Source organism: Zophobas morio, unplaced genomic scaffold, assembly GCF_036711695.1.
Source record: "Zophobas morio isolate AGI-343-1 ecotype UQ-CSIRO unplaced genomic scaffold, CSIRO_AGI_Zmor_V1 ptg000012l, whole genome shotgun sequence".
NCBI classification, from domain to species: Eukaryota; Metazoa; Arthropoda; class Insecta; order Coleoptera; family Tenebrionidae; genus Zophobas; species Zophobas morio.
Window position 1 is genome coordinate 28717241 of NW_026972117.1, and position 22015 is coordinate 28739255.

A 22015-nucleotide genomic window follows, 5' to 3' on the forward strand; every position below is an offset into this window, starting at 1 on the left:
TTTTAGTTGTAAGAACAAGTTCAACGCACTTACTTTTTCGCAGTCCTGTTCAAACAACCTTAACTGAAAGCACTGATCTAATTTTAATTTTTTTTGGTGCCAAAGTTGAAGGAGATGCTGCTGTGAAGTGTGCACTGCCTCCAAATTTTGCAGAACTAAATTTTTTATGTCTGTAGTATCCGAGTTAGTATTATTAGGAGAATCCGATTCTCTGCCGCCTCCTCCCCCGCCGCCGCCCCCTCCTCCTCCTCCTCCACCACCGCCGCCGCCGCCTCCGCCACCTCCTTGGCCCGTATCGCTCCCACAAATTTTTTGCAGCAACCGTTGACCTATAACAAGACCATAATATAGCTCACAGATACAATTTAATGGACTGATTAATAACACTTTACAAACACACGATTCAGGTACTACTTGTTCATTAAATGGTGAAAAATCAGCGCGGACGCGTAGCTTTTTCACGGTCGATTTTCGAGCATCAGCGAGTTCATTAAATTTTCATCGAGTTTATTAGAGATGAAAGGAAGTTCTTACTGAAGTTAAAACTTCGAAGACGACTTTTTTAATATACTGAAAATTTTTTCCAACTTCTTAGTATGTTACGTAAACGGCAACGACACTTAACGGAAAGCAGGTGCCAATGGAGATCTGAATATAATACAGCAACTTTGAATTAACGAGATTTCAAACGAAGACTACCTCCGGTAGCGCCTTGTTAAGACAATCTACCTAATTAAATATACAATCAAAACTTTCTGGAGTAATAATAATTACTAAAGTTCCTTTATTAAAATCTGATATTAATTGAATGCGGTAGGCGGAAATTGATGCTAAAATTAACTAATCGGGTTATTTTCGCGTTATATTATTTTTAATAATCATAAAATTCGCAAAGTCTTTACCTAATACATCAATATCTTCCACAGGAGCTTTCATAATTTTCTTTTTCATTTCGTTATGTAAGTCTATTTTGTGCTTCGCTCCACTGACATCATCGGCGAAATCGTTTCTTGCAAGGTCTTCCTGTAGATCATCTAAACGATCCAAAAGATCAGCGGCTTGCCACGCAAATTCCTCTACAGCAAGCCTAATTTCTAGCCAAGTTGAATGATCATAACTTAGCGTACCATCGAGATCTGATGTTAACTGCGATGTGTCTATTATTTTTGACAAGGCCTCTATACTTATCATATTTGTCTGGAAAAAAAAGGTTCATTATAGAAAGCAAAACACACATTAAAAAACATGTCAATATTTATCGTTATTTACGCTGTGAAATTTTATGGTCGCAAATATTTATAACTCTCGGCTCTGCTTTAGCTTATTAGAACATTTTCAAAATGAATAAACTAATTTAATTACACCTCCAGTTACAATATGAAGTTAAAAGCGGCTTCACTTTAGTGGAATAACCAATAATGATTATCACCTACTGTTGTGTAACAAATGGAATTAAGTAATAGACGTCTGTGCATTAGTATTTTGCCATACGTGAATGAAATATTTGAAGAAACGCAGTCAAAAACAGGATAAAAAATACATCGTAAAATTAACTCTGAAAATGTGGTGGTTACTAATTTTTTCAACATTATTTTGGAATTACACCTTCGAACAATATTGTAAAAATGCGACTGAAAAAATTCTCTTTAATTTAATTAATTTATTTAGGCATTCACAAGAAAACCCAGCTGTGTTTTCGGACTTCATCACATGAATACTAATAGCCATAGAAGATCCCCGGATAATGATGAAGCACTCGTTACTGACTGAGGTAAAAAATATTGATTTACACTATTAAAAATGGCACGCATAATATTTATCATTATGAAACGTTGTCAGCAAGATTGCAAATTACCATTTTCGTTTAAAAACAAAAATAGATAAGCTCTATAAGAGACTGTTAACGAGTCAGTAAAATGTTTGAAAAATAATACATCGAAAACAGTACATTAATTGGCGGTAAAATCGGTACAAAGTTCTCTTAAAAAATTTATTGGTTATTCAGACCATGAAAAAGATAAACAAATTAATAGTACTACAAAAAACAAAGTAAATTTATTAATATAACAGACACGTTGCGTTTTTAGTTAGTGACATTGATATCTACATTGTCATCAAAAGAGACGTATTTCGGTACACAAATATTGACATGAAACAGGTTATTTTTTTTTTTTGAGCTACACGAGAAACTGATCGATCAATAAATTATTCAAACATTTTCAACACATTTTGTACTCTGTGCATAGGTGGACCATAGCTCTGGGCACATATAATTCACTGAACCATGCCAGCTAATTGCAGTCACATTATATAAGATCAGTTAACAATGCCAGTAACTTTTATTCTCACTGTAATATTTAAAATCGGATTGACAAATCCCAGGATTACTGTCACTATTACTATATGATCAATGTCGAAGGTGCAACTGAAGTCGAGGCGGATAAAGCGAAAGTGAAATTTCAATTTTTGAAATATTAAAAAGTTTTAAAAAATACGCAATAAGCTTGAGTAAAAGTTCAGTTGATTTAAAATTCAGTAAAGCAAAAAATAAAATTAATTTTAGTGTGTAATTTCCCTAGTGTTCAAACCGTCGGTAACCCTGTGCGTAAGAAATAAATTTCACGTAACTTAAAAAAACAAAATTAAACTGAAGGTAAAACGTGAAATTTTAGAGTTTCTTAAAAATAACTGTTGCATAATTACAGACAGTCCAGTTTAGTTTATCCATGTTTACATCATTAATTTTAATACAGTAACAAATTCAACCTTGAACTTGCAACTGAAGTAAAATGCGTGAATACTTGGGAAAAATTTATTCTTGTTCCCGTTGCTTGTTTGACTGATGAATCTAGTATGATGATTACCGAAAAATTATAACTATAATTATTATTTCTCGGTCTAGTTATACATCTTAAAGAAATCTGCACAACCATTAACATCGTTTCCAAGAAAAGGAAGAAAGTCGTCACAATAGAGAGGAATGTTCAACGATCTGCATTTAAATAGATAAACGTTTTTATACGTTTAAGACGGCATAAAATAACTTTCAAATCTCTTTATGCTTACGGTTCTTACCTCAAATTTGTACTTATGGGAACCAAGCGAAGTTCTCTGTTTTTGCCAGAAGTTGTCCGGTTTAACAATGAGTGCCTGGTGAACGGCTCCAGGTGGAAAATGTTCATGTAATGCTTTTAAAATAGGCTTGACTGTAGACCAAGTTGCTCCACGCATATCGACCAATACCGTAAAACCCAAAGCCCTCGCTTCGTCACTGTAACAAAGTTTTGAATGCGATTAGTATTGGTATAGTACTTATATATTAAGCAAATACTTCTACAATTTTCATAGATTCTTATGAAATATTAAAACAATCGTTTGGTCAAAATTAACTCAATTTTTGCAAGTTTGAATCACATCGAAATTTGGTGTAACATCAGTGCCCGCAAATATGTATGTGTTTACTCAGAAGATTTTTGTGTCCGCCGAAGTTTTATGACGATCATGAGGGGTTGCACGGCAAAATAATAAAGTTAGTGACGATTGTAAAAATTATACATATACCTATTACAAAGTAGCAAAACACAAAATATAAACTTACTAAAAAACACAATATAAACGACGCCTATATGTACGATACACATAATGAATAATAAAAAACCGGTAATCTTATTACCAAAAGTATTACTTTTGAGAAGGTTCCGGCGAAAATAATGAATTATTATTATAATTAAACCATTAAAGTCATTTTGCCTCGTGTTCACTGCATTTTTTCCACTTTTGATGGTAACTGCTTCTACTTGTTCACGTATGACCTTTACTACAATGGGAGAGCTCTCTGGGTGGTTGTAATATTTTCCGATCCTTGCTTTGAGATCATTCCGAATCAATACATTTGGATTAAAAATACAAGTATGAAGGTAATCTCGGTATTTGAAAAACAATGATTGTACCATTTCATTAAGTAACACGGTTTTTTTTATTCCCCGAGATAATTTTTAATAATAGCTTTTTACTTCCTGGGCGTAAGCTAGTAATCGAGTCCACTTTTTTTGCTTTTCCCGTTGAGTGGGAATACTGAGGTTTTTAAAATTTATGAACTAATAATATCCGACTTCAGTAGCTGAATTTAGATTTTTTTTGAGATCGTCATGAATGTGACGGGACATTGTTCATGCTTATCGGTCTGTGGCGGCATTTAGGAAACGTTGATTTTCACACCATTCTTCGAACAGTGTTACTTTATGTTTTCATAATAATCAGCATTATATTGTTTTACTACTCCTACAAATATGTAGCTTAAATTTTAAATATCTGGTTGACCGAGCTTCACTCGGCTCGTTTGGTAGTATTAGATCAGATTAGGACAGATAAATATGCGTATAGCATGCATTTTGAAGTAGACGCGCTAATTAAAAATACACATTAAAAAAGAAATTCCATAAGCAGTCTTTGTTTTAAACAGTGATAAGTGACATGTAGAGATTAAAGAACAGAAAACTGGAATTATTGTTTGACATTTATTACAATTTCATTTGTTACCCAAGTTTTCTAGTTCTTTCCAGGGGTCTTGAAATGAGATAGCCTTCACCTTACCCTTTCATTGCGAAGTTTTCCGACCCGCCCGCCAGGAGTCGTAATGAAAAGAAATCTGTAAAAGCTGTGATTTTCAAAATTTTTGAGAATTCGTTTACATCTCCTAGCAATGGCAGTGTTTATTGGTGTTTTGGTGTTTATCATTTGACACATTTCCTGTGTTGTGTTCGCGTCATTTATGCGTGATTTAATTGTGGGATAGTGCTTCTCAAAGTTTTCTTAATTTATGTGTTTACATTGTACATTGAAGAGTATAATTGCCAAATGTAAGTATATAACTTTGCCTTTACTACATTATTATACCCAATTTTTGTAGAACCAAAATGCAACACAACAACATGTTACGGATATGTGACAAGAGTTAAGCCGATCTTTGGGTTCCACATCCAAATCGGTTTATGGCGCAAATAATAAAGCCGCGAATAACCAAAAACTGGTGGTTTTAAACAACAACCAAATTTATAGCAGAGGGTACACTGGCTTCCATCATTTTCGACCAGACAAAGACTACATACCAGGAACGCAAAAGCCGCATGGATTTGCCACCTATTTGGCCTTTTCAAAGTAAAAACAAATTGAAAGTCACTACAAAACAAATATTAGGATATTTTTATTCACAGCTGATAGTGAACTTACTGCAGCATCACTCGAGGCAAATTACATTGATGTGGCAATCACAAGAACGTCTTGCGCTCCCCTAAGAAGATTCTAGGAGATCAACGTTTGGTTGGTATCGTGAAAGGATTGCCTCCCTTATTGCCTTAGAATTTTTTGAAAACTAGATTAGAAACGTAAACGGAAAAGCAGGAGTTGTACATTTGAGGAGAAAGCAGATGCCGCTGCTATTTGGAAATATGGTTCAAAATCGTATAAACTTCTGTCAAGAATGTTTATGTTGCTATCTATTAACACTTTGAGGGCAACCCTAAATAAAGTTCCAATAGAACCGGGTATCATCAAATCTATATTCGAAGTTCTCAGAATGCAAGTAAGTCGCAAAATGAACCCTAACTATGTAGGTACTCTGATGTTCATTTAGCCTCATCTGGACTACTTGCCTTGTGAGGACAGAGTTGTGGTTTTTGAAGATGATGGTTCAACAAGAACGGAAAAAATTGCAAACGATATTTGCGTACTCAGAGGAATTTTCGGAAGGTAGAAGCAACCTGTTGGTTTTGATTTTTGTAAAAATTTGATGCCTGACGTCAACATTGCCCATTTTTTTTATAAAGAGGTTATGGAAGGGCCAACAGCGATTGCTTTTGATTTTCGGGAGTGTTTTGCGTATCGAAGAACTAAAAACTCAACTTTTTCATTTACTTTTAAGAGAGTCTATCTTTAGATCTATGAAAAAAGTCAGCAATGTAATATTTGGTAAGCAAGAGCCTAACAAATCAATTCCATTGGAAACAGAAATGCAACAGTTATATTTACGTTTTACAGAAAGAAAGTAGAACGTTTGTATAATTTTGCATTTTGCAGGTTATTCATCAGCTTTATTTTGTTCATACCATGACAAAGTAGTGGGAAACATATTTTGTTATCGATTTTGAACATTTAATATTTAAAATGTTATTTTATTTTGCAACGTTTTGTTTGACTTTTGCTTACTTTTCTAATTTTCCGTAAGACATTTTTAGGGTATTATCAATGTGATGTTTTTTTTTTATTTCTTGTTATTATTGTATTTACATTTACAACTGAATGTTAAGTTTTAAATATACTATGTCAAATAATTTATCCACTTTTTTATACTATTTGTGTATTTTATATGTTAGTTTCAAATACGTTTTGAAACTAACATATAAAATACACAATCCATATATTCCCTTTCAATTATAAAAAAAAATGCCTAAAAAAATCGCTTTCAAATTTGGCGCCACTTTTAGTTCCCGACCCAGCCAGTAGAGGCTGACATTGTGACCAACATACAAGCATTAGAGATCGTGTTCTATAGTGAGGGTATTCTATGGTTCTTTCTCTCGACTCTAGAAAAAGGTCACAACTACATTCTTACTGCCAGAAGAGTTTCGCCTCTGGTGTGGTTATCATACTGAGTTACCGTGCTCTTTTGCGTTATTCCTAATTTCTCAATCTCAACCCTGCTCCCGAAGATGCCACTTACGAAAGTGTGCGAAACGTTGAGCCCAAAAACTCAAATAGCACGGTCCCATCCCGGAAAACGATCACACATTGACTCCGACCGTGAAACCTCTGAAATGAATGCTTGACAAAATAATCTCAATCCAACGTACTTTCGTGTGCCTTTTATCCGTTCACTCTTTAGTTTTCCGTTAATTGTCTCACCTCAGAAGGTGAATTTTAACGTCCTCTATACAGTGGAGTATGTTTCGGTACGTACAATTGAAGATAAAAAGGTACGTCAAACGTACTGTCAGACTGTCACCCAAACTTCTCTTATAAAACAATCTCGTGTTCGTGTAGTGTCATCTGAAGTTGCCTAGCAACAAATATAATTCACTGCCTGAAAATTGCTGAAAATGCATGAAGCTGTAATTTTCAGAAGTTAAAACTATGATCAATAGATTTTTTGACACAAAAAACCCCTAACCTGTAAATTTCATCGAAATCGTTAGAGCCGTTTTCGAGAAACCCATTATATATATATATAAATATATATATACAAACTTTGCTCGTTTAATAGTATTAGATAGATAAATGTTTAATATTTATGAAGCTGTGTGAGATTTCGTAACATCATCCCGGCGTTAGTAGGAATATGTATTTATTGTTAGTACGCAGCTGAAAATTCAAGTGACATTTGTAGTCATCGAGAAGATTAAAACTTTAGAAACCTGCTTTGTTACGGAAAATCTTCGAGTCGAAATAATTAAGCTATAGTGTTGAAATCTTCCCCAAGCCTGAACTTCTTAACAATGAGTTAACAATCGAACACCCGATAATAAAATCAGGTGTTCTAACGGAGGGTTTTACTAATGTAGCGGCTTCATGCCGGTTCTACGAAACGTGAAATAGAAAATGAAACTTGTTTCCATGGAGAAGCTGCATTGTTATATATAAATTCTCAATTGACACTTGTGCAATCGTGGTTCTGCATTGCATGGTTGGAAAGAAAGTTTCCAAGTGATTTGAACTGTCGTAAATGGGTAAAAGCTGTATTATTTATAATAACCAAAGTGTTTATAATAACAATGTGTCTGCTATTTAATGGGACAAGCTGACATCTTAACTTGCATTCGCTGAAATCTGTAAATAGCACTGAAACAGTAAGGACAAGATCTAAAACAAACAGTGGTTAATATTTTGATCGTTAAAATCTTGTATGAACGACACAATTTATAGCCAACAACGAACATCAAACATTGGTTGTGTTATTTCAGGTTATGTAAAAATTAATACAAATTCTTATTCCTGAATGTCGCTTTAAATGTAATATACCAAGAGAGAAATCAAAACACGATCAAAGACAGCCATGGATTTTACAAGATTTGTCTTTGGCAGATTAGCGTCAATTTGAAAGTTTAAGTTGAAAATGTAACAATCAAAGACAAACCTCTAAAACCCAATGGCTGTCTTTGATCGCGTTTTTTTTTTTACTCTCTAGGTAGCATTATATCGTTACTTTTAATGCTGGCAACCACGCATATATGAAAAAAATATAAGATCGATATTGCAAAGGCGAGGAAAGTTGAATACACCCAATTTTACAAATTTTACCTTCCCCATCGATAGTTGTAATAACAACACTCAACAGTAACTAAAACATATGTCTAACTTCATGTTTTCTTGGAATTTTTTTGAAGTAATTATCTGCGAAATTACTTTACTAGTGACAATCTGAAATTTTTACGTGCTTTTTACTTCCCGAGCGTAAGCTAAGTACAGTAGTAATCAAGTCCATCGGGCGATCTGCCAGTTTCATGTTTTCTAGACGTTTCATGACCCCTAGAGTACGAAAAAAGTGATTTCCCGTTTCCATCCGTCCGACTGTCTAACTGTCTGGCGTCTGTGTCGATTTTTATTACACACGTAATCTCCGAAACCACTGGACCGATCGTTCTCAAATTTTGTATGTACATCAGGAATAGATCTAAATGATTACACGCTAACCAAAATTTGGACAATCATCCCCACGTCATCTCAAAGAATTCTATTCTAAAATGCGGTGTACGAAACCGCTTTGAGTTTATATCCATCCATATTTTCGCAAAAACATTTGCAAAGTATAACATTTTACTACCAATATAGGATGTAAGTCCTGGTAGACCTGTTGATTCTTGAGGGAATCGCCTTTAAAAACATCAAGAAAGAATATAAATTCATGTCTAATCTCCAAAATTAATATTTTAATAAACTATTTCTTGAAATTGGTCGCACGTTCGATACCAAACTTGGCCGTTTCTTTCTTTTTCTCTTATTCACATGCTTATGTTAACTTCACTTGCAACTAACAAACTATGTAAACAAATCTAGGAAGTCGATTTTAACCTACTTTTAATAATTATCGCATGGATTTGAAACTTTGGAAGGGCTTGGATGACAATACAATAGTTTGGTACTATCGAGCAGTGGGGGGGTCCACTCTACTCTCTAAATTTTGTCATGTCACAAAATTTGAGTGTAATCGTATTCTTGAATTATAGTACTGAGAACATTTTAACTTTGGCACAGCAATGAAATTTAGAAATTATGAATGAGCCGTCACAATGTCGATCTTCACCATAGTGACACATTTTGATCTTAAAATATCAAAAATATGACATAGGTAAGAAAATCTATAAACGGCATGGTGGATCAAGGGACCCCTCTTTGGAGAGCTTATGTCACTTTAGATATGATCCCGTAGTTTTAAGAAAATTCATTGATACATAAAAAAACATATATTTATTTTATTTACACACTTCGATCAATTTTTTTTTAAACTTTGGTGTCATGTGTAGAAAGAGACTACTGTGATGACCATCAGCAGCATTTGATTATTCATTAGCACATTTTAAATTTCAAACCTGTACCTAGCGGTTCCAAAATTATAGAGTGGGGCTGACTTTACGGGAGCACTGTACAAAAGTTAATACATCCACCCCAACAAAAAAATACATGACATCCTCTCAATATTACGCGGCAAATGCATGTCTTATTTTTTGTGCTTCACGAATAAGAGCAGCAACAATAACTTTTTCGAATCTTGAGAGCTCAACTCGGAAACACTGAAAGCAAAAGATTTGTGTAATATTTCACTTGCTGTCCAACATGAATGTCGTATTTTAAAATTGAAACTCTTGTTGCAATCCTCTGATACCGTGAGGAAATTGTATTTAGGTGTTTTATACTGTCTGGCTTTATATTGTATATATTGCCGACGTCACTATATTATAAGAATTTTTTTACGGAAGCATGTGTGTTCACACAGTGATAAATTTTCTGTAAAATTTATTGCCAGTATAAAATGAGAAAAACCAAGGCAGAAACGAAGTTCGGACACCTTTAAGAAAAAAATTGATAAAAGTTAAAATTATCGCTGGACGAGAACGTGTAAAACGAATAAGCTAACGTGACGGTAAAGTAAATCGATCTTCAAGCAGCATTCAATTCCAAGGTAAAATTACATTTGCAAGCACATTTTCTATTTTTACATAAAAGGCGGTGTTTTATTTATATTTATACCATTCTCAGAAAAATTACGCGATAACTGGAAAAATTAACAGACTTTATTTACGTCAAAAACAATTTTCTGACTTACTTAATTATCAAAATAAATTTAAGTCACTTTAAAATGTAATAATTACATACAAGATTTCATAATACAAAATCATGCACAATGAATGAAATTAATGAAGAAGAACGAATGTACAATATTAACACAACACACAAAAACGCCGTATTCAAAAACAATAAACACTGCATTGTGTTTGGTAGGTATTTCCATCCGCTGTACGCACTACATATTTTAACATGTTTGTAGTATTTTTGTGTACCTTGAAATAGAGATGTTTGCCGGCAACAAATTTTGAAACGAACTCTTAATTATCCGTCCAGAAATAAAAATTGCTACCAATAATGGCAGTAATCAAAAAGAAAACAAAATTAAGTGCCAAAAAATTGTCCGAAAATTTTAGCGACACTGTTAAGCTTTGTAATATAACTAATAACTATAACATAAGTTGAGTGCCTGAAGAGAGATTGAATGCGTTAATAAAACTGGTATAATTTACGTTTTCAAGATTGGTAGCAACTACAAATGGCACTGTCAAGTAACAAATAAAAGAAAATGTACAATCAGCATACCCATTAATGGTAAGACCTGATGTGCTTGGGAACTTATATTAATGCCAAGAAAAGTTATAAGTCATAATATTTTGCTGAAAATTATATCCATTGTTAACAGTTTTATTGCCACGTGATTCGTCTAACTGGAGCTTTAGAGCATCCAGACAAGTTTACATTCAGAGGTCCTACTTTGTACAATTTCCCGTATTTCACGGGGTGTATGATAATCTTCAGCTTCACGCATTGTTAACAATAATTTATTATTGTGAATATTTATAATTCAAATATTGACACTTGTCTCACCAACCACGACAAAATTCCAATTTTTATTTTAAAATGAAAAAAAAAAGTGAGAAGTGGAAAAAGTAGTACAAAATACACATATCATAAGAAATTTTATAATAATAAAAAAATCGTGTCTCATTTGACAAGGTCAGAAGGACCTTACCTAAATGAACTTTGAACAAAAAAATAGCTTTGTGTTATTACTACCCTTGTGTCTTTACTTTCCAGATCACTCTCGCAATGTTACCTGAGTTGTTTAAAAAAAAATGCAGTCTTTAAATGTACTTTGCTAAACCCCTAATAAAAAATGGTAATTATATTATACATATATGTATTAAAAACAGAATAAATAAATGTGCATATAATTTTCAGTCCACAATGCTCACGTCATCTTTCATGCACAATATGTTTTCATAACTAAAAATTTGGAAAATTTACTTTAGGGATAATCAGTTTTAAAGCTCAATGTCCCAATGGCATTTGTGTGATTTGTAACGCAGACGACACAATCCATTGTTTCAATTGCACATCACGCTGGGGAGATTTTAACTGATAACATTGGTAATATTTATGTTAAAATACACTTTGTCTCGTCCAACGAAATTTGGAAAATAACAATTTTTATTAAAAAAAAACAACGTTGGCATATACCGTTTTAAAATTAAAAATACAATATTCATAATTCATAAACACCAACATTAATTTGTTTTAGTTCGCAAATACACTTGAAACCGGTAACAACTTTTCAAACTATGGTAATTTTTTCCGTCGTAAACATGCCTTGGTTATCAAGTTTGTGATTTATTTTGAATTAAATGTTAATTTTTTAAATGCTTTGATCTACCGTTGGACAAAACAATGAATACTTTAATAATGGTCGTACCAGATAGGCTGTATGAAGAAACCACAATAAGCTGTATCATATGAAAGTTAAAATAGAGAGATCTAAAAATTGTACTTATTACTATGCCATTAAATTTTACAATAAATTGCCAGATCATGTTAAAAAATTAGAGCTAAGTAAATATAAGAAAATAATCTGCTACTTAAGGCATATTATGATGTGAACCAGTTTTTGAACGGTAATGATTTTATAACACAGGTTAAGTTTCTTAGTCATAGCTAAAATTTTGACATGTACACTGTAGTTTCAAGTACGAATAAATTATTATTATAATTTATCAATTTATTTGGTTACAGTTTTTGTTAATTCTTTGTAATATTCATTCTACAGTGACTATCGCATTACGCGTTTTAAATTAAATAAAATTATAATTTTAGACAATATCTTTTCCTTCGTTTTGTGGGATATAGTGGGGGCAGAAAACAAAACGCTGTTTTATGTCGGCGATTAATTTCGGTAATTTTTTTTATTTATCTTCTTCAGCACTATAAAAAATGATGGTGCATAAAGAAAATCACTGAGCTAAGTCGACGGCATAAAATCGTGTTTTCGTTTCTGTCCATTATTGCCGATAAAACGGCGGAAAAAATTAACAAACGGCAAGAACAAATCAAATTATGTTAAAAAGAATGAAACAATAATTTTTTTGTAGTGAATGAGTTCTCTATATATGTCTTTAGAAGCAGTAGAGTTTTAGAATAATTTTTTACCATATCTTTTCATATTTTTCCATTAAAAACATTTTACAAAAATTAGTTCAAAGTTGTTAGACAGTCTTTCATTTATCTTTATAACCCTTGTCTATTAAAAAATATATTGGAGTGGTCTAAAATTCCGCTAAAAAAGCATACTATAAAGCAGATTTTCACAATGAAATTTTGTGATACAGTCATTGACTTTTTACATTAATTTGTACAGTGGAACAGTGCACGTATGTGTGAATTTCGGTAAAATTAGATAATTCATTTTTGATTGTTTTAAACAAATTCTTTCATTCACAATTTTTTTGAGATATTCTCCTCCAAATATTCTACAAAATAAATTTTAATAAATTCTGATTTACCATGTTTATGATACCTTCTACCCTTGTACTTTGAACAACTTCAAAATTTAAACGGGATATATCTCGCACAATTTAGGGATAACGTTATCAATTTGTTGGTGGGAGTGGATAAACAAATTTTGGTTAACGTTTAACCATTTATACGAGCAGTTGATTAGAGGGTTACATGTCTAACAAAATGGCCAAAGACAGACAGACGAAAACGCCGCGAGCCTGCCACTTTTAATTTACGAGCCGTAAAATGTGGAGAAAACATGAAACTAGCCATTCGTCAAATGCACGGTATTAGCTTACTGCATAAAGTAAAATAACAACAAATAAATAAATAAAAAGCCAATTTCCGGAGGATTTCAATTTCTTAACAACAGCATTGTCGGTGCAATCTAAGCAGCTAACCCTATATGACTTGCTCGTACATTGTTCTAATGAAATTTTGGTAGAATTAACACCTGTTGTGCCACACTACCGTTCTACATACAATACATTCGATGTTGGGCACATAACAAATCACATTCCATCATCATTGCATAACTTCCACAGTAAGAGACGAGAAAGTGTATGAACCATAACTAAAACAATTGACCAGTAAAAGTTGATTGTAATCGCAGTAAAATAATGGTTTAAGGAGGAACTGAATGAAGTAGGCTCATTTTGTGCACCGCTGACTGGAAAATTGATGAAATACATTTATAGCTACCTCAGAGGTGAATATACACCGATATATTAAAAGCTAATAAGAATAAATTGCTACAAAATTGACAAAATTAAAAACTAAAATTAACACAGAAAGTTTTTATTAATGTAACAGTCCAAAAGTGGTCAATAAATGTATGCAAACGAAAAATTTATGGAATAATGCAAATGACTAACATTGAATGCACAATGCACAATATGTATGGCTTATGAACTTAACTTTTCTAGTTTTTATGCATTTTTAATGTCGAATACAATTACTAATCTCTTGAAACTCCAATAACTTTTGAGCGGCACTTTCGCTATAAAAGCATTTAAATTGAATTTGTTAAGGTAATGACTTTCATTTAAGTAGGCCCATTTATTGAGAAATTATAATAACAGTAATGATGGCAGAACTCTGACACGCACTTTCTGCAATTGTTAGCTGGATTGCTTGTTGTAGATGAACGTACTGTTACGATTGACGGACGAATAATAAATCGGGTGTTGGTAAAACTCAAAAATGTATTTCTTTAGTTGGAATTACAACACTATCTATAGCAACGAATATGTACAGAAACTATTCCGGCGCTCTCGACTGTCTTCACTGGATGAATGAATCCATTACCTACGGTCGCCTCTATTTAAACCCATAGTCTCTGATCGAGATCCTTCACGAACATCCATCGCGACTCCGCTTCGAGACTCCCCTGGACGCCGCTTCGAGACGCTCCAGACCTGTCTTTATGCGCCCGCCTCTCGGCCGTCAACAGCGATGATTCACCCATCAGCGCCGTGCGTACGTCCAGAAGGCTCTCGACCGCCATAGGCGTCGTACTGGGGCGGCGTAAGGGTGTATTTCGTAACACTGCCCCCCTCTTCAAATCCGATCGTCCCGATCGGAAGCGTCTTCGTTGTTTCCTTCGTACCGTTTTAGTCGATCGAGATGAACGATCTTCATCTTCGTCTTCGGTCCACGTTGGATCCGATAAACTACGTCATTTATTCTAGTGACGATAGTGTATGGACCTTCCCAGTCAGGAGCCAGTTTTGGGCAACGTCCCTTCTTCCGTCGGGGGTTATACAGCCACACTAAGTCATCTTCCTGGAATCCGCCACAGTTGGCCTTCACATCATAACGGGTCTTCATTCGGTCACTGGCAATCTTGATCCGGCCCCTCACTAGTTCATGTACGTTGACCAACTTCTCTTTCAGTTCGTCCACGTAGTCACGTACTTCCATTGGTTCTTCGGATGGCAATCCAAAGACTAGGTCACAGGGCAGCCGCAGTTCCTTCCCAAATACAACGTGAGCAGGTGTTTGACCCGTGGTGTCGTGGATAGCTGCGCGGTAGGCCAGCAGGAATAGTGGAAGGTGCTGGTCCCAATCCCTTTGGTGCTCTTCTACCACTTTCGAAAGGTGTTGCTCCATAGTCCGATTGAACCTTTCCACCATGCCGTCGGACTGTGGGTGTAGTGGCGTTGTCCTTGTCTTACGTATTCCCAGTAGCTGCATCACTCTTTGGAAGACGTTGGATTCGAAATTGCGTCCCTGGTCTGAGTGAAGTTCCAAGGGGACGCCAAACCTACTGATCCAATTGTCAACCAGTACTTTCGCGACCGTGACGGCTTCCTGATTTGGAATGGCATAGGCATCTGGCCACTTGCTGAAGTAGTCGCTAGCCACCAGGATAAACTTGTTGCCGTCGTTTGTTACAGGGAACGGACCGGCCACATCAATGGCGATTCTTTCGAAAGGTGCCCCAACATTATATTTCTTCATTTTTCCCCTCGCCCTGGTATGAGGACCTTGGCTGGCCGCACACGTCGTACACTTGCGACACCAACTTTCGACGTCGTCACGATAGCCTACCCAATAAAACCTCTCCCGGATTTTCAACAAAGTCTTATTCACTCCGAAATGGGCCCCAGATGTTCCGGCATGAACTTCCTCTAAGACCTTGGAAACCTTTACCTTGGGGAGTACCAGCATCGTCTTAGAGGTACGCCCATCAGGACTCTCCCACTTTCGCTTCAAGAGCCCATTTTCCATGACCAAGGAATCCCATTGGGCCCATAACGCCTTCAAACTGGGGGATTGGTCGGACAATTCTGCCCAGCCGGGTCGTTCGACTCCTTCCTCCTTCCACTTTAGTATTGGTCCGATTATGTCGTCTGCTTCTTGCTCACGCTTTAACCGCGCCGTTGTCCATTCTTCATCTTGCTCAAAAATCGTCCGACGAACGGGCAGGTTCCCTTCTTCCGCGTCGATCCTGTCGCAGTGCTTGCACTCTCCACACGGACGTCTTGACAAAGCGTCAGCGTTGTTGTGAAGTCGACCCGCTCGGTGTTTGATCCTAAAGTGGTACTGCTGTAGTCTTTCCAGCCAACGCGCTACTTGGCCCTCGGGATTCTTTATCCGCAGTAGCCACGAGAGGGCAGCGTGGTCGGTTCTAATCAGAAACTCCTGTCCGTATAGATACTTGTGGAAGTGGTTGACGGCTTTGACAATGGCTAGCAGTTCCTTCCTTGTGGCACAGTAATTTCTCTCTGGTTTGGAATGTAATTTGCTAAAATATTCGATAACCCTTTCCTCCCCATCTTGTATCTGCGACAATACGGCCCCAATTCCCGAGTTACTCGCATCGGTATCGAGGACGAACATTCCTTTGTCCCTGGGGTAAGCCAAAATGGGGCTGGTGCACAAAGCCGTCTTCAGTCTCTTAAAGGCCATCTCACATGTACTGCTCCACTTGAAAGTCGCCTTCTGCTCCGTCAGTTGGTGTAACGGTGCTGCGATGTCGGCATACCCTTCCACAAATCGTCGGTAATATGTGCAGAGTCCCAAGAAGCTTCGTAGTTCATGCTTGTCTCTTGGTATGGGCCAATCCCGGATAGCAAGAACTTTCGTCGGGTTGGTTTCTATTCCTTTCTCCGACACGATATGGCCCAGGAATTCGACTCTTTTCTGGAAGAGCGAGCATTTCTTGGGATTTAGTTTCAAACGAGCCTTCTCCATTCGTTCTAGCACCTCCTCGAGATTCTTCAGATGGTCGTCAAACGTTTTGCCCATAATCATGACGTCGTCGAGGTATACCAGACAGGTCTTCCATGTCAATCCTTTCAGCACCATCTCCATCAGCCGCTCGAATGTTGCTGGCGCATTACATAATCCGAAGGGCATAACGGTGAAGTGATAGAGGCCACTTCCGGTGGAGAACGCAGTCTTTTCTTTGTCGTCCGGGTGCAAGCCTACTTGCCAGTAGCCACTCTTCAAGTCCAAGGTCGAAAACCACGCCGAGCCGGATAAGGTCGTCAAGGTATCGTCTATTCGAGGAAGGGGGTAACTGTCTTTCTTCGTGACGTCGTTCAGTTTCCTGTAATCGACGCAAAATCGGGTAGTCCCGTCCTTCTTGGTAACCAAGACTACTGGAGATGACCACGCGCTGTTGGATTCTTCAATTACCCCATCTCTCAACATGTTGTCCACGAGTCTTGTAGCTTCTTCTTGTTTGGCTAGGGGTAGTCTTCGAGGAGCCTGACGGATCGGTTGCGTGTCACCAGTGTTTATTCGGTGTTCTACGATGTTGGTCTTCCCGAATGGTTCCTCCTCTGAGGCGAAGACATTACGGTGCCTACGAATGAGTCCTTTGGCCAGTTTTCTCTCACGAGCAGACAGCTGGTCCCAGTTGACCTCCAAGCCTTTGGTATCCCCTTCCTTAGACTCATTCTCAACGTCTTCTTCCTCGCAGTTCAATACTCGGGCGACTGGCTCACACATTCCGATAATCTCCCCTTTTCTAATATTGACTGCATTGGGAAACACGTTTGCCACACGTAAGGGTATGTCACGATCGGTTTTGATTAGGGTGCTCGCGATCAGGAGCTTGTGGGTCGAGTCACTTGCCGGCTGCACCATCCCCAAACTGTATCCGGGGTTTGTCTCTACTCTGGCGGGAACGATGACTTCTGCATTACCATCTACCTTCGTTGTCTGACAGACCACTAGTCTGACCGTTGCAGCTTCCACATTCGGACGTCCCAGCACAAATTCTTCGGCTCCAAAACGCAGAATTTTCTGTTCTGGGTCGATCATTAAACCATACCGGCTGATTAGGTCCATACCCAGAATGAAATCGTCAGCGATTTCCGCCACCAGAACTTCATGCCTTATTCGGAGTCGACCGAGCTCTACATTCACCACCGCTGTACCCAGAACCGGTGTTGTTTCTCCTGTCACCGTCTTTACATTCGTGGCGGTATATACTGATTTAATTTGGCAATTTTGTAACCTGGATCTGCGTGCAAGGGACACTTCGGCTCCTGTGTCGATGATGATCTTCGATTCCCGTCCATTGATTTTTCCGCTGATTGTCGGACTGTCGACGCTCCCCGCGATACTTCTAACCATTACAGTTGTTGGGGCTTCTCTTTTAGCAGCCAGTACGCGCCCCGAGATACCGACTGCCTTTAGTTTTCCTGCTCCTGATGTAGAGGAGGTCGCGGCTGCGATCTCCTCATCGGCGCTGGCGATCTAACACGGCAATCCCTCCTAACATGCCCTTGACGCCCACACCTGTAACATTCTAGGCGCCCTCCATGTTGTCTAGAACTGCCCGTCTTGATTTCGGCAATTATTTCGCGGGCGAGTTTCTCAAAGTTCTCGCTCATTTTGTCGAGACTCTCTTGAATAGGGTTTACTTCGCCCTCAACCCCAATGCCTCGTATCTTAACGTTGGAACGAGGTGAGCTGTTGTATGCGGCGTCCACTTCTAATGCTCGAATCAGCGCCTCGGATGGTTTCTTGAACCCGGAGATTTGCAGGACTCTTCTTACCTCACTATCTCTTACGCCGTTTACGAAGGTTTCTGCTGCCAGTCTGTCTTGGAAGTCTTGCGGAGCTTCAGGATAGGCGAGGTGTACCAAACGTTTAACATCAGCCGCAAACTCCTGAAGAGATTCACTACTCTTCTGAATCCTAGATTTAAGCTGCGCTACGAAAACTTGCCGGAGGTGTTCATCTCCAAATCTGAGTTCGAGGGCGGTCGTCAAAGCGGTATAGTCCTTCTGGTTCTCTTCTGATAATGTCTGTAGAATCTCCAGGGCCGCACCTCGTAGTGCTACTACCAAAGCGGTCGCTTTCTGTTGGTCATTCCAGCTATTCGACAAGGCCGCAGCTTCAAATTGCTTCTTATAAGTAGTCCACGACGTCTGCCCATCGAAAATAGGGGGTTGAACTCTCACCGGACTGAATTCTGCAGGGGTCGCAATTGTAGGTCGTGGTGTTTGCAACCTTTCTTCGAGCTCCTTGATCTTGTTTTCCATTTCATTTCTCACCTCGTCCACTTCATTTCGCACGACTTGGAGGATTTCGCTTCGGCTGTTCAAAAGTGTAGTTTGCATAGCTTTTAAATTTTCTTCCATTATTCTTTGATTTTCTTCCATTATTCTGCGATCTTCTTTTTTATTTTCTTCCATTATTCTTCGATCTTCTTTTCTACTTTCTTCCATTATTCTTTGATTTTCGCTCAACATTTTCATCATTTTTGTCAGTTGTTCCTCCATGTTGGCTGTTTGCGCTCTTGTGGTAGTCGGCATAAAATTTTCTTCTAGAAACTTCTAGAGCCTTGACAGATGTCAATTCTCGAAGCCAATGTCAGGTGATGAAAGTCTAATTCCGTTATTCCACTCTTACCGCGGGAGAGAATTTTCTCGAAAGTTCACTTTGTTCCGGTCTCCCCTAGTAGCACCAACCAAATTTGAATCCCGATTTATTTCACAATTAATCCCACTTCTGACACCAGTGTTACGATTGACGGACGAATAATAAATCGGGTGTTGGTAAAACTCAAAAATGTATTTCTTTAGTTGGAATTACAACACTATCTATAGCAACGAATATGTACAGAAACTATTCCGGCGCTCTCGACTGTCTTCACTGGATGAATGAATCCATTACCTACGGTCGCCTCTATTTAAACCCATAGTCTCTGATCGAGATCCTTCACGAACATCCATCGCGACTCCGCTTCGAGACTCCCCTGGACGCCGCTTCGAGACGCTCCAGACCTGTCTTTATGCGCCCGCCTCTCGGCCGTCAACAGCGATGATTCACCCATCAGCGCCGTGCGTACGTCCAGAAGGCTCTCGACCGCCATAGGCGTCGTACTGGGGCGGCGTAAGGGTGTATTTCGTAACAGTACTGATGGTGGGTAGTACGATGCAATGTTGGCGTAAGGGTTCTACGTTTTTGAAGAAATAAAAAAGCTCTGAAATTCATCAAATTTTGTGAAAGATCAATAAATATTCCTAATAATTATGGTACACATTAATGCAACATTGTCGTAATCACTCAAATGGTCTAGTCCAATGAAATTTTAAGAAATTCCTTATGTATAAATAATTATAAAAACCAATCTTCTAATTTTATTTTTTAGAACAATCCTCATTATGCGTCAAGTTAACGAGAGCGGTTTTTAAAAAATTCAGGTCAATTTTGATTAGCATTTTACCATCGTTAATAATAATTTTTTGTATATTTAAAATTGTAAAGTAGATAATTGTTCAATAACTCCAGAGGTTATCGTTTTAATATACCGATGTCAAACAGGTGAAAACAGAAAATCTGCATCCTATTCTAGAACCTCAAGCCAACCCCCACAAAAAAAATAAACAAATAAAAATCATAAAGTAAATTTAACAAACTTTGACTTTATTATAATTATCTAATCTGCATTATAAAAGAATTATTTAACGTAAATAATAAAAAATAGACTTAGTATTAAAAATTTGATGACATAATGAAATCAATGAAAGATATTGCTACGAAATAGTTTTGATTTATTTACTTTTTTTAAACTAAAGACTTATATAATTATATAATAAACGTGTGCGTTCGTTGTAACTATTTAGCCAGACTTTTTTCAAGAAGAAAACGAAAACAAATTAATTCTCCTGGCTCAAATTTACATTGTAACTTTGCGTGACAAAATTTTGTTTTGCGTTTTATTAATTGCATAAACATTTAACATAAATATTTAAAAATTAAATTTTGTCTCTCTTATGAAAAGAGCACGTAGTACTTCCATGATACGACTACCTAGCCACTATTTTTTATTATTTAATAGATATTCTAGACACGCCATATTATAACTGTCGGTCTTATTAAGCCTCAATAATATCAACAAATACGGAGAACCTGTCATAAAAAGGACCGAAATACAAGGCAAAGTTTACAACATGTGTATACATTAAAAAGAAAATTAAAGCGACGATCCCCCAAGTCACGTTAATAAAAACAAACAAATTCTTGTAAAAAAATAATGCCGGCTTTGTGCGTGAGAAAACGGCATTTTGGTAAATAATGTAACGATCAGTTTACAGAATGCTGTAAAGTGGAAACAGACCGTATTACAATATCCGTTATTCATTCATAGATAACTTAGAAAGTGTAACAACAAACACGTTAAGCAGATCTAATTTAACAATAGCGTAAAATACAAATTTGCGAAAACAAATCGCAGCTACTTTATTACCGCCGAGATCCAGCCACGCTAAACGACAAATTTTATACAACGTAGCAAAACTATCTGTATTACTGTTACAACGGAATCTCTTATTATCTTTATTATTATATATTAATGTGGGTTCTTTAAGTAATCGTGATGCTCCAAAATAACATTAAACTGAAACTTAATAGGGTTAAAAAATCCGTGTACTACTTACTTGGGAATGGACATTAAATACTGCAGAAGACGTTTATAATCTTCCGGTTTAGCACGTTCTCTACGGGGACTGGCAGGAAATGATAACACAGGGCCTCCACGTCTATCTCGGCCACCAGTCAAAATCACTAGGCGCTCTTGCAGCAGAGGCATCAGTTCTAAAGCACGTTGGCCATCCATATTTTGAGCTAAACAGAAATTTGGCATTTACTAACAATAAAAAAATACAAATATATTGTGAAGTAATAACCTACGCAAAATTTTACATTTTACCATGTTTTCTCCTACCGAAAATAATCGTTTAAAATGTGTATGAGCTAAAAATGTACCACTTTAGTCTAATTTGATCCTCTCTTGGACAAGAAAGATTAATTCAACGTTTTATTTCAGGTTAACAGCTCTCAGTGTAATAATATGCCAAAACTTTCCACTTCATTTATCCATGAATATCCTGTGTTAAAATAAAAAGCGACGGCAAAATTAATCGATACCAAATAAAAATGGAACCACGTTGGTTACAGC

The 22015-nt window shown here is 36.9% G+C and overlaps 1 protein-coding gene and 1 long non-coding RNA gene across 6 annotated transcripts in view; one reads left to right on the top strand and one right to left on the bottom strand.

Annotated features, from left to right (window-relative positions):
- Positions 1–22015, bottom strand: part of LOC135128144 (triple functional domain protein) — a 180400-nt gene that overhangs the window by 130683 nt on the left and 27702 nt on the right. For all 5 annotated transcript variants that reach the window (XM_064055028.1, XM_064055031.1, XM_064055029.1 and 2 more), the window contains exons 2-5: positions 21495–21681; positions 3076–3271; positions 903–1197; positions 34–329 (exon numbers count right to left, since the gene is read on the bottom strand). In XM_064055028.1, coding sequence (XP_063911098.1) covers positions 34–329; positions 903–1197; positions 3076–3271; positions 21495–21673 — 966 coding nt within the window. In that variant the 5' untranslated portion in view covers positions 21674–21681. The remainder of the gene's footprint in view (positions 1–33; positions 330–902; positions 1198–3075; positions 3272–21494; positions 21682–22015) is intronic.
- On the top strand, positions 4566–6321 carry LOC135128465 (uncharacterized). Its single transcript, XR_010280411.1, has 3 exons — positions 4566–4859; positions 4910–5157; positions 5214–6321. It is a non-coding gene; the product is annotated as an uncharacterized LOC135128465 (long non-coding RNA).